Here is a 12,327-nt window from a genome sequence, read left to right as displayed (position 1 = left end):
AGCAATGCATTGTGGTAACCGCGAAACTCGATCGTATAATATGTAGAGGATCTTGCTTAGACGGTCATTCGGATTCTTTATTTTTGACCATCAGTATGCTTCAAAGAGAAACTTTACGCGGAAGCGGATATCCTGTACCGACGAAGAACATCTGGAAACCGGAATGTCTTACCCTCACCTGCTAAGGTGGTCACAAAAAACCCCATTCGCTCACATATTTGGTCATATCGTGAGGACACCATCTAATTATCATGTCCAAGATCAGTTGAGAAAGCTCCCAGACTGAAACAGGATGGATCACCTGGACGTAAAAGAAGGTTCTAGAGGGAAATGGTGAAAGATCTGAGGATGCTCGGTGTTGACAGATAGTTCAGACGAGACGTAACGTTATGGAACAAGGACTCTATGGGAATTCTAGCCGAAGATCGAACAGGATGAGCTGAGGTTTGCTCAAAGAATATTCAGTCTAACGCGGCTATTCGGATTTCTGACACACCTTGTCAGAAATCCGAATAGCCGCGTTAGACTGAATATTTGCACTCCTTTTAAATCAAAACAAGTCAACTCAATCGATCACTTGATCTGTGGGTCCAGAAAAACGGTTATCTATTGTATTTCCTCATCTTTCGCATAGTGTCTGCTCGCAAGTTTTATTCAAATCCGATCTAGTGCTTGGATTTTTGACAAATTTTACGCTAATATTATTAGTGCATTAATACAGTAATGGTTGGTTTGCAAAAATTTAATTGTTAAAATTAAGCTAAGGAAGATATCACTTGAGCCACCACGTAAGAAACGAAGCAGTTTTTAACTTTTTTTTTAGCTACCAGGTGACGTTAAGTGTGTCGCTATGACGTAGGGAGTAGCTGGTCTCAAGCCTGTGGATTCATTCGATTCAACCTCTTCCAGGCATCTACGCCGGTTCCGCTTAAAGGCATCACTCCACGAATCTGAGGTGGTACGGATTTCAGGTGGAGTATTCGTATACGGGATGGGAGACTATAGAGAGGGGGGGGGGGGTGATTCCGTCCATTTCTTCCTAATTGCCGTAAAAAATGGCCCGGAAGATGCGGCTTCAGGCGTTTTGGCGCACTATTTTCTACAGGGAGTTCGACTGGAGCGCGCCAGCCTTGTGTGGCGCCGCATCTTCCGGGCCGTTTTTTTTTTGCGGCAATTAGGAAGAAGTGGACGGAATCACCCCCCTCTCCATAGCCTCCCATCCCGTATACGAATACTCCACCTGAAATCCGTACCACCTCAGATTCGTGGGGTGATGCCTTTAAAACACGCACCCGAGAACGGACGCGCACGGTGATCGCTATGTACTCATACTTTTACAATTGATATGTGACCTCAAAATAACTAAACATTTTGTTGAAACTACAAACTTCACCGATCAGCAACTACGAGATTATGCTGTAGATTTGTTTCTTCCCAGGAGTACCCGGTTACAGTCTCCGTCAAATATTCTTTCCCGTACCGACCATTTCCATCGCTGTGACGTTAGGATGGACGTTATGAGAAAAAGATTGTTGACGCTACACCGTAAAGATTAGCGGAGCAAGGCGGATACAGTGATGATCGCAAATGAGAGGAAATCTTGAAGGCGTTTATCCTCTCAACGAATTCTGTGATAGCCCAATATTTATGATTTTTCAAAGTTAGATGTCGAAAAGGTACAAAAAAGTGCTCAGTTGGATTTTCAGCAACCAAAATGTAATTTGAAAAATTGAAAATCAGAGTACTCTCGGCTTTAAATTCCGTGCAACCTGTCCACTTTCACGTACATGACTGGAAATGTACCACCGTGGCACAAACAGCTAATCCGGTTTCTCAACAGAATTCTTAACCCTGTTTCCCTAAAATCACCTTAGTTATAACAATAACAGAATGGATTTTTTTCCTTTCTTTTTCTTCTCACACGCGCCACAACCAACTGCGCAGCGGTCAAAATGCAGTGAGTTCTTCTCGACCGCCTATTCAAGTGAAACCAATGAATAGATTGCTAAGAGGACCAGAGCGTATACATAGAGGAGCGTTCTAACGTTTCTCGTAGGAAATAAAGCGGTTCCCACGGCGTTTTTTCGAACGATTAGGGAGAGGTGAACGGAAACAAGCCTAATCCCGCAGTCTACAACTTCATCCCTAGCTTTTGCCGTGGAATCCCTCACCTCGTCAGATTCGTGGTGTACTACCTTTTAGAGAAACATAAGTCGAGGTGATAATGAAAATTTTAGATTGTATAATGCATCCTGTGTTGAGTTATAGCAGTAAGGAGCAATGGTATTTTGTTATCGAAACGAATGAGTTATTTTATTATTTATTTTTCCCTCCTTATTTTATTATTCCTTTTTTATAGCTTACAAATTGGGTGTGTACACTGTACTTAAAGGTAAAAAATAGGCTACGTCTCATATCAGTTCTTTCTTTATCAAGTATTTTAAATAACACAGAAAATACCGCAGTGTGCTGTCACGTAAACAAATAGCAAGTAATAAGAAAAAAAGGGTTTCGTGTGTCACAAAACGTTTCATCGACTATTAATTTTTTACTTAACATCCTCAAAATTTCTTCAACTTTCTCCTAATGGTAATCTGATGCCGAGTACGGTATCTACTACATATGTTTGTCTATAGAAATACTATTTAAAGGGCCACTGAAATACTCTTTAAAGGGCCGAGACTAGAAAGAATATTTATATATTTATATATCTAATAAATGGACAACTAGATGTGAGGGCTAGATCCAAAAATCTACCAATCTGTGCAGATTGGTCGAAGTAAAATAAACAGCGTTAAGCAAAAAATTTTTGTGTGTGTGTGTGTGTGTGTGTGGGTGTGTGTGTGTGTGTGTGTGTGTGTGTGTGGGGGGGGGGGGGGGGGGGGGGGGGGGGGGGGGGGGGGGGGGGGGGGGGGGGGGGGGGGGGGGGGGGGGGGGGGGGGGGGGGGGTGGGGGGGGGGGGGGGGGGGGGGGGGGGGGTGGGGGGGGGGGGGGGGGGGGGGGGGGGGGGGGGGGGGGGGGGGGGGGGGGGGGTGTGTGTGTGTGTGGGGGGTGGTGGGGGGGGCAGCACGAAATTCAAAATAGGGGTGCGACGGGTCCACCGGCGTCGAGTAATGCCTGAAGCTAGGAAGCTATAAAATGAGGTGTGAAGGGGCACAGGCGTGGATACCTAAGAGGGGATGCGACGGGTCTATCGGCGCCAGATAGCCTTAGAAGGGTGCGACGGGTCCACGGCGTCGGATAGCCTAGAAGGGGGCGACGGGTCCAGGCGTCGGATACCTATAGAAGGGGTGCGACGGGTCCATCGGCGCCAGATAGCCTTAGAAGGGGTGCGACGGTCCATGGCGCCAGATAGCCTAGAAGGGGTGCAACGGGTCCATCGGTGCCAGATAGCCTTAGAAAGGGTGCGACGGGTCCATGGCGCCAGAAGCCTAGAAGGGGTGCGACGGGTCCACGGCGTCGGATACCTAAGAAGGGGTGCGACGGGTCCATGGCGCCAGATAGCCTAGAAGGGGTGCGACGGGTCCATGGCGCCAGATACTTAGAAGGGGTGCGACGGGTCCATGGCGCCAGATAGCCTTAGAAGGGGGTGCGACGGGTCCACGGCGTCGGATACCTATAAAAGGGGTGCGACGGTCCATGGCGCCAGATAGCCTAGAAGGGCACGGGTCCATGGCGCCAGATAGCCTAGAAGGTGCGACGGGTCCATGGCGCCAGATAGCCTAAAGGGTGCGACGGGTCCAGGCGTGGATACTAAGAAGGGTGCGAGGGTCCATGGCGCCAGATAGCCTAGAAGGGGTGCGACGGGTCCATGGCGCCAGATAGCCTAGAAGGGGTGCGACGGGTCCATGGCGCCAGATAGCCAGAAGGGGCGACGGGTCAGGCGTCGGATACTAAAAAGGGTGCGACGGTCATGGCGAGATAGCAGAAGGGGGCGACGGGTCAGGCGTGGATACTAAGAAGGGGCGACGGGTCATCCGAGATAAGAAGGGGTGCGACGGGTATGGCGCCAGAAAGAAGGGGTGCGAGGGTCATGGCGAAAAGAAGGGCACGGGTCACGGCGTGGATATAAAAGGTGCGACGTCAGGCGGAACAAGGACGGGTCATGGAAAAGAAGGGGTGCGACGGCATGGCGAAACCAAAGGGGACGGGTAGGCGGATACAAAAGGTGCGACGGGTCATGCGAGAAGAAAGGGGCACGGGTATCAAAGCAAGGGGGAGGCAGGCGAAACAAAGGGACGAGGGGATACTAAAAGGTCACGGTATGAAGAAAGGGGCACGGTAGAAAGAAAGGCAAGGGTCATGGAAAGAAAGCGACGGGTCATGGCGCCAGATAGAGAAGGTGCGACGGGTATGCGTGGATACAAAAGCACGGGTATGGCGAGATAGCAGAAGGTGACGGGTATGGGCCAAAGAGAGGGGCGACGGGAAGACGGGATACAAAGTGCAAAAGCAAAAAAAACGGTAAAAACAAAAAAGTAAAGTTTATAGTTGTACCTTTGGCGTTGCGCTCCTCGACTGCTTCCGGTATACCGTTAAACAGCTGCTTATAGTAGCACGCTTTTATGTGATGACGTGGAACGCTATTTTATAGTACGTGCGTTGTCACGTCATCATTTAAACATTATGCCGTAACACCCTTGTACACTTAAATCGTGTCTTAAGTCATTAACTCCATTAACTCTTATAACCTTCTCAAAAAAACCTATTACTCGAAAAAAAAACTCGAAAAACTAAATTGGCCTTACAAATAAAGTCCATCTCTTCTTAACATGTACTTTCCCTTTAAACTTTTACAATAAATACTTCACGCCTTTGTAACATTACTAACAATAAACTGTATACATTGTCTTTTTTAATAAATACATCATATCATACATCTACTACATATTTGTATAACAGTAACGATTTATTTAAAAACCTTAGGGTAATAATTAGTAAAGTCTAAGGCCCCCTCAGTTCATTTCCTCCCTCCCCTCCTTCCCCCCTCCCTTCATAACATAACATATTTTCATCCTATCTCTCCTTCTCTTATTATTTTTATCATAAAAGCGAGACCGTGTTAAGGCGTAATGAATGAAAAAAAAATGTGCTGATATAAAGATATCGTCATGGCGTTCGACAGTGACATTTTCACTGTGATTCTATGGCGATTCCATCAAAAGATAACTTCGCTTCTTATATGTTCATGCTTTCTTGTATACAACATCTCCAGTCTTTAAAATATTTGCGTTTTTTGCCACTATTTTCCTTCATCTTCTTTTTTTCTTAACATTTCACATTGAAAAATGTTCGCATTCAGTAGTTACACTTGTGCTAATGTTTTTTTTTTTTTCATTTAGAGGTTAAACCTATTTCGGATCGTGAATGATCCAATTCCACCTGATGAGAAAAGAGCTTAAAATCTGATGAACTAGTAACACACACACAGACACACACAGACACACACAGACACACACACACACACACACACACACACACACACACACACACACACACACACACACACACACACACACACACACACACACACACACACACACACAAATCTTTTTAATTTGTTCAAGTTAAACGGTCCAGTTCCTTTCGGTCTTCTCTAATTTTTTATGATATCCTGAAATCCATATTTTTTGTTGGCATCGATCCATCTCGAATTTCCCCTACTCAGCTGATTTTAAAACTTTTCCCTCTATCTCCAACAACACTTCCAAGAACATCTATTATGCTTAATAAATTCACGATCCATTGAACCATCAAACTAAGAAAAATTCTTTTTGCCTACACATCAAGCTCTTTCAAAGCGTACAATATACTCAAAGGAGCCTTCGAGCGGAGGAAAATTACGCTATCGATCGACGGGTGCGACAGAGAAGCAGAGCATTTGCGCTTGCGTCGCGTTGCGGTCGCATCGTGTCAGCCCCTTTTTTTCGCGTTCGACAGCGATTGTAAACGCTATTCGGTGGACAGCCAAAATCCCAACAACAGCAGAAACACATAAAAAGTATACATTTCTGGAATTACGCTGTTTCCATTCAAAACAAACACTTTCTAGGGTAATTCCTTTTTTATCGATTTCTTCGAGTATTCACACCCGAAGATCAAACGAAGAGCACAGCGTAACGGTTTGGTCGGCATAAATTTCCCTAAGGAACAATTTTTAATATTTTATTATATTAATACTCGAATGTTTTTAACAATTATTAATAGTTAATACTTCAGTATTTTTAAAAGTACTAATATTTAATATTTTAATATTATTTTTGACAGTATTAATTTCTACTCTGTTCGTATAGATTTCGTACACTTGAACACAGTGACTCTATCGTCACCACTAGCCAGTCATGGATAACACGATCATTTCAGAGAAAATGAGCAAACTTATTAAATGGAGTATTCTGGCTCTTGTCGTTGTGGGAGTTCTTGCTGCTGCAGCTGCTGTTCTTATCGTTCTGTTAAGAAATAGGAGCAAAAGTGGTGAGATTTTATTGATTGCGAGACAATAAACTAATTACAGATCGATCACCGATCATTAACAGTTTCAGAAGAAGATGATGATTATAAAACTACTTCGAAGAAGTGGTCAACAGCCGCACGATCAACTCGAGACGTTTTGACGGAATTCCCAACATCTACAGCCACTCGGGGTGATCCTGATGAAAAATCGACTACTGAATGTTCGTCTAGGAATTATTCCGAAGTGAATTACACCAAGAACTAACTAGGAGACGACCCCTACATATTTCCCACACATCTACACAACCAATTCCAACACAAGAACACTCAACAACGTATTCAAGAGCGGAAAATCTACTACAAATTCAGATCCGATCAGAACTTCTCAGTCCCCAACAAGAGGTTGCAAAGGAAAAAAAAACTAATGTTTTTCCATTATCGCGGAATTGTGGATGATTCGCGTAATGCATAACGTAGAGCTGAGCAAAGCATAATACGCTGACACGAAACTCTTTAGTTTCCAAATCAGCTATGTTCTCTATCCAGAACTTCCACAGAAAACATCATATAATGCTGAAAGCACCGTGGGAGATCATTGATCACTCCCCCTTTCCTTATTTTCAGTTTCTATGACTATTTTTTAGTTTCCGTTCTATGCTATTCGGTATTTTACAGTACCTCACCGGGAACAGCCACACTGTCTCTTTGTTGGTGATCTATACAATTTCGGGAGCAACAATGAAGCATACGATGAAGTGTGTTTTTGTTTCTTATTGCTTCATTTATTTATTTATTTACATATACGAATGGTGCACCAAAAAAAAAAGAAAAAAAAACACATTTGTCTATGTCAAAACACTTAAGGAAGAATCAGCAGACTCATTGTCAGTGGGGCCTGGCGCAGTCTTTTTCGTGGCGGATACGCGTCAAACATGTCGTACTCCTACTCCAGAAAGTGAAGAATCCTCTCACGACTTCTACTCCCCCGATCCAGAACGCTTAACATCGGTCTATTCATCTACATATAGTGATTTGGACGACCAACTCAGCTCAAGAAGGAGCACGTTGGGATCCAGGGCAAATCTGATGAGGGATCCTTCACAAAGAGGGTTCACCAACTTTCGTAATCCTCAAACACTCTGACAGTTCACCTCCATTTACCTCCATTCGTTTTATCCAATTATCATTCTTATGTTGCTTTCCTCCAAGAATGAATCCTAAGGAATATTTATCGACAAATCAGCAAATAAGATTGTGCCATACTCTTCAGCACTACAAAAAAGTGGTGCCATGGCGCACTCTGTACACACATAGTCCTCACCAGTTTAATGGTACCTCGACAGAATGTTGCGCGACGCAGCCGTACTGCTTCTTAGTTGTTATGCAAAGTTTTTCGCAATAACATTCCCAAAAATTACCTAATTTTACCGACAAGGTATAGGTATAAACGCTTTGAGCGCATAAGCTGCGAACAACCGTGAATGATTTTTTTTAAGGAAGGAAACCTTATCGCTGACATTGGTTACTCTCTTCTTGAACAATCACCGACTTCGACAATAGGATTTTGGGCGTATGGGCACACAAAAATCCCAAAATCTCCGATAACCGCTCTCGATAGGATGAGTCAGAAATACGTTGACTTCGTCCATGCTTTGGAAGAAATGGAATACGTTCAAGTTGAGGATCCCCTGTCAACATCACAGTAAGAAACATAAAACAACAACAACAACAACAACAACAACAACATATGAACTGAAATCCAGTGAATGATGTCAAATTTTTGAGGGCAATAGAGGTAATCAACAAAGCAGATGATAAGAGCAATCGTGCGAATTGCCTGATCTTCTTCTCAGCGCAGTAAGTTTTTCTTCGATTTGACCTACAAATGTAAAATTTATAGAAAAAACACTGGTTTTCTAAAGTCTCCACTTTACCAACCGATGTAACTCGTTGTTATTGAATAGAAATTTATAAATAAAAATAAATTCATGTGAAGAATCTTTTAGACCGGACTCCGAAAACCTACCACGATTAGATCCAAAGAACATGAACATTGACAGGATTGTGGCAATTGGCTTTAACAGTAAGTATTAGCATCATTATAATCGTACTTTCCTTTAAAATAAAAAATTCCTTGTGGAATTTGAAGCGATATCGATGAAAAATCCAAGGTCCATATTCATTTTGGACTGTTTTGTTTTTCTCAAACAGAAATATCGCAAATCTTAGTCGAGGATAAATTTTAGGGCAGTGATTACAGAGAAATAAATACGAGCCGGAAATTTTATCCATATTCGAGAAGTATTCCAGGAGAAAAAATGCTTGAAGTACACAAGCAATTAAAAAATTTGTATGTGTAGAAATATTATGAAAATTAAGTGTCATTCTCACCATTTCAGCTTCCCATAGAACATAGTCTTATTCATAAATAAATAAATATATGATTTATAGGTACGGATCTTAGTTATATAACTGCAAAAAATGCTGTGGCTTTAAGTATTCCATATGAATACAATTCTGCACATGTGGATGCTGTCATAAAAGCTATTAAAATGTGAGACGTTTAAATAGATTATGGAGAAAATCTTTGAATTTCATTATTATGGAGAAAATTCCCATCACCTTACATTTAGCACTACGAAAAAGACAAGCAAAGTTAATTCACCAGCATCACCTCGAAGGCAAACAACGCGTAGGCAAATCTCGACAAGAGAAGGTATTATTTTAAAAACATTTATTTATTATTATTATAAGTTTCGACTAATTCTACTAGCTTGTTCGAAAAACACTTGAGAACGCTTCGAAAAAAATCTAAATTCCCTATAACATCGTTTATTACAATTAAGATTCAACAATATATTCACCGTGAAATTTACAGTCCAGTCTACAGTGGACGCTTACAATCTTCGGTAACAGGTTGGGCAGATCACTGATGCCTTCTGCCCATAATTCAGGAGGTAGGGACGCGAAGAAGTCGTCGACCGCCGCCTTGAGAACGTCCTTGTCGAAATTCCTCCTGTCCAGAAGATGCTTCAGCGATTGAAACGAATGCTGCGCTGGCGGATACGACTGGTGGGCAACCGGATACCATTCGAGCCCTGGAATTTTTTTTTGCGAATGTCCAGAGCAACGTGTGTCCGTGCGGTGCTGTGGCCATGCAGCAAATGAACAGTTGAACTTCTTGGCCAACTTTTTCAAAACTTGTCCGCCAATTTCTGAAGCTGATTTACGTATAGGGCTGCTGTGATACTTTCCCCTGCAGGACGTAGCTCATATGTGCTTAATTAGAAACGCGCACGTTATCTTGAAAGAATACAGCTTCCGTTACATAGCGATTAAACCAAAGCTCTCATGTTATTCCTTTAAAAGCATCACCCCACGAATCCGGAGAGGTGTGGGGTGGGTTATGCCTATACGGGGTCGTAGATTATGAAGAGAAGGGTGATTCCGTCCTCTTTTCCCTAATTGCCGTAAACCCTTTCCCCCCAGCTCCGGAAGATGCGACTCTGAGGGTTCCGGAGCGCTATTTTCTACGACGAGTTCGATTGGAGCGCGCCAACCTTGTGCACGCGCCTCATCTCCCGGCCCATTTTTTTACGGCGATTAGGAAGAAATGGACGGAATCACCTTCTTGTCCATCATCTACGACCCCGTATAGGCACAACCCACCTGAAACCCGTCCCACCTCAAATTCGTGGGGTGATACCTTTAAGTTTTCCAGAAAATGTTTCCCTCTTGAAAAACCTCACTGAGATAACGATATCCGATATGAAAACAAACATTGCAGTCCCAGACATCAACGAACCTCACTGTGTGTACGCCGGAGATTTGCTTAATTTCGGAAATGATACAATCTTATACGAAAAGGCAAGTTCACTCAACAACATTTCACAGAGTCTTATTTTTTTTTTTAGAAATTTGCATACCTATAAAATTAATAAGTAGAATGCATGCGCTAAAAACCGACATATAACCGTAATTTCGTAGTTACAAGCATTATATCAATTTTAGGAAAGAGATTTTATTATCAAGATCGGTAAGAAAATATTCGAGAGCGGTACACGATCGAGAGCTGGATTCTGGACATACGGTTACACTAGTGGTCCACGTGGTGTGAAAAGTACATTCGAGAATATGGTGGAAAATGTTGACGATTTCATATCGGATGTTAACAAGAAAATGAAGTATGAGGCAGTTGAGAAACCAAATTTAACAACAAAAGGGTAAGTTTTGGATGTATCCTGACGTTTTTACGCTTTAAAAGTTTATTCTCACAATATAATTGCACTCAAAGATGAATCCAAGGCTCCGCCGCGCTGCTTCCAGCGCAGCCACTTATGTAACTGCACCATGGTTCATGTCGTTTTGACTCGACATACTATAACATACATTTTGTCGTGGTTCATATACCGTATCCGTGATCGATGGTTCGAAACCATCCTGAGCCACCTAAACTTTTTACTCTTTTAGGATTTCCTTTGGTTAAACTGTCCTGAAGAAGACGAAGTACATGTTGTAGATGTTTGAGCAAATAATGAGGCAGGTAGCACTCGTGGATTTCTTACGAGAACGGAGTCGTCCTTCAAATGACGTTTCCGGAAGCAAAGAGCCCACTCTTTCTCGATTTCAATTGCTGATCGTTATTTGCCTTACATTAGATCAATAGCGCTGGATCTTTTGATCTAGTCGTACCCGTATCGACCCCGTACCCCGTATCTTGATACCCCACGCACTTCTCGTTGATCCCGCATTGTAATCTTTTTGTTCCGTTTTCGATGCACACACACTCATCTCATCTACCTCATACCTGCAGGACCCGCCCTGCGCACTTCTGAAATTCCCAGTACTTTTGCATTGGTCACCGCGCAGGATTCTCTCGTACTCGTTTTTTTGTTAAGACAGATGCGAGTCTTGAACATCGTACACTCTTTCTTTTTTAACTTCTTCCGATCCTGTTTCTGGAAACAGTGGAGAAAGAAACTTTATATCGTATTCGTTTGAATTTCACGACACGTTAGTCCAAAGGTGGAAGAACCTCGCAGCAGCCTGTAATTTTAGATTCAAGTGTTGAAACACACGTTTGCACACTTCCATTATGATTTTCTCTTCTTTTTCTTTTTTATTTTTCTTGCGTGCCATGATTTCTACAGCAACAAACCAAGGATTTGATAGATTGTTGAACGCACCAAGAAAAAAATTAATTTTAAGGGCAATAGCAAACCTCAACAATGCGAGCGATGGAAACAGAAACGCGAACTGTTTAGTTTTCTTTACAGGCATGTGAGTAGAAAACGGTCTCTTCTGGAATTCGTTCGAAACGGAAATTTGTTCTTTTCTCTTTCAGAGAGGATCCAACAGGCCTGTCTAAATTGAATCCATCTAAGAATGTCAAATTGGACAGAATAGTGGCAGTTAGTCTGAAAGGTTACTTTCCTCTACTCCTACACTTCATAGAGGAAAGCTCCTGCCCATACATTTTGCTCATGTTTAGGTTCGGATTTGAGCAACATCGTCGTAAAACCAAAAGGGACAGCCGTCAACGTTTCCAGCGATTTTACAGACGAAGACGTCAAAAATGTTGTTGACGCTATTCGGATTACATTTAATGTATAAATAATGTGACCTGTTGCTTGTTTTCTTCTTTCTTTTTTTTCTCTTTTGTATTTGGTTTTCTCCTTCGTCATTTATTCCTTTGTTACCAGAATCTATTGTGAGTTTGAGTGAATGATATAGTGAAGAATATCGATAATGATCGATTCACTTCAATTCTCAGCAATTGGTTTTAGATTTTCCGCCACAGATCTGCTGGATTTCTTATGGTCCCTAATCCACTCTTAAGAACAACTGCTCTTTCTTTGAGATCACTTTTTTCTT

General features: G+C 42.5%; 1 protein-coding gene across 3 annotated transcripts; it reads left to right on the top strand.

Annotated features, from left to right (window-relative positions):
• Nucleotides 1-4,105: 4,105 nt before the first annotated feature.
• Nucleotides 4,106-12,066, top strand: RB195_020919 (uncharacterized protein; the record flags this gene model as incomplete). Of its 3 annotated transcripts, none has more annotated exons than XM_064189467.1 (14): nucleotides 4,106-4,262; nucleotides 6,364-6,474; nucleotides 6,543-6,674; nucleotides 7,129-7,208; nucleotides 7,950-8,155; nucleotides 8,239-8,310; nucleotides 8,460-8,536; nucleotides 8,905-9,007; nucleotides 9,087-9,169; nucleotides 10,241-10,320; nucleotides 10,465-10,676; nucleotides 11,662-11,733; nucleotides 11,798-11,877; nucleotides 11,945-12,066. In XM_064189467.1, the coding sequence occupies 14 exons, from the start codon at nucleotides 4,106-4,108 to the stop codon at nucleotides 12,064-12,066; spliced, it is 1,587 nt and encodes a 528-aa protein (XP_064045347.1). The 3 variants fall into 3 exon arrangements, with proteins under 3 accessions (XP_064045347.1, XP_064045348.1, XP_064045349.1); XM_064189468.1 differs by having other exon boundaries at nucleotides 6,537-6,674; XM_064189466.1 differs by lacking the exon at nucleotides 4,106-4,262 and having other exon boundaries at nucleotides 6,342-6,474; nucleotides 6,537-6,674.
• Between the last annotated feature and the right edge of the window lie 261 nt (nucleotides 12,067-12,327).

The sequence above is a fragment of the Necator americanus genome, chromosome II, assembly GCF_031761385.1.
Source record: "Necator americanus strain Aroian chromosome II, whole genome shotgun sequence".
NCBI lineage: Eukaryota > Metazoa > Nematoda > Chromadorea > Rhabditida > Ancylostomatidae > Necator > Necator americanus.
Note: the sequence above shows the minus strand (reverse complement) of the source record. Positions and strands in the feature narration are given on the sequence as shown.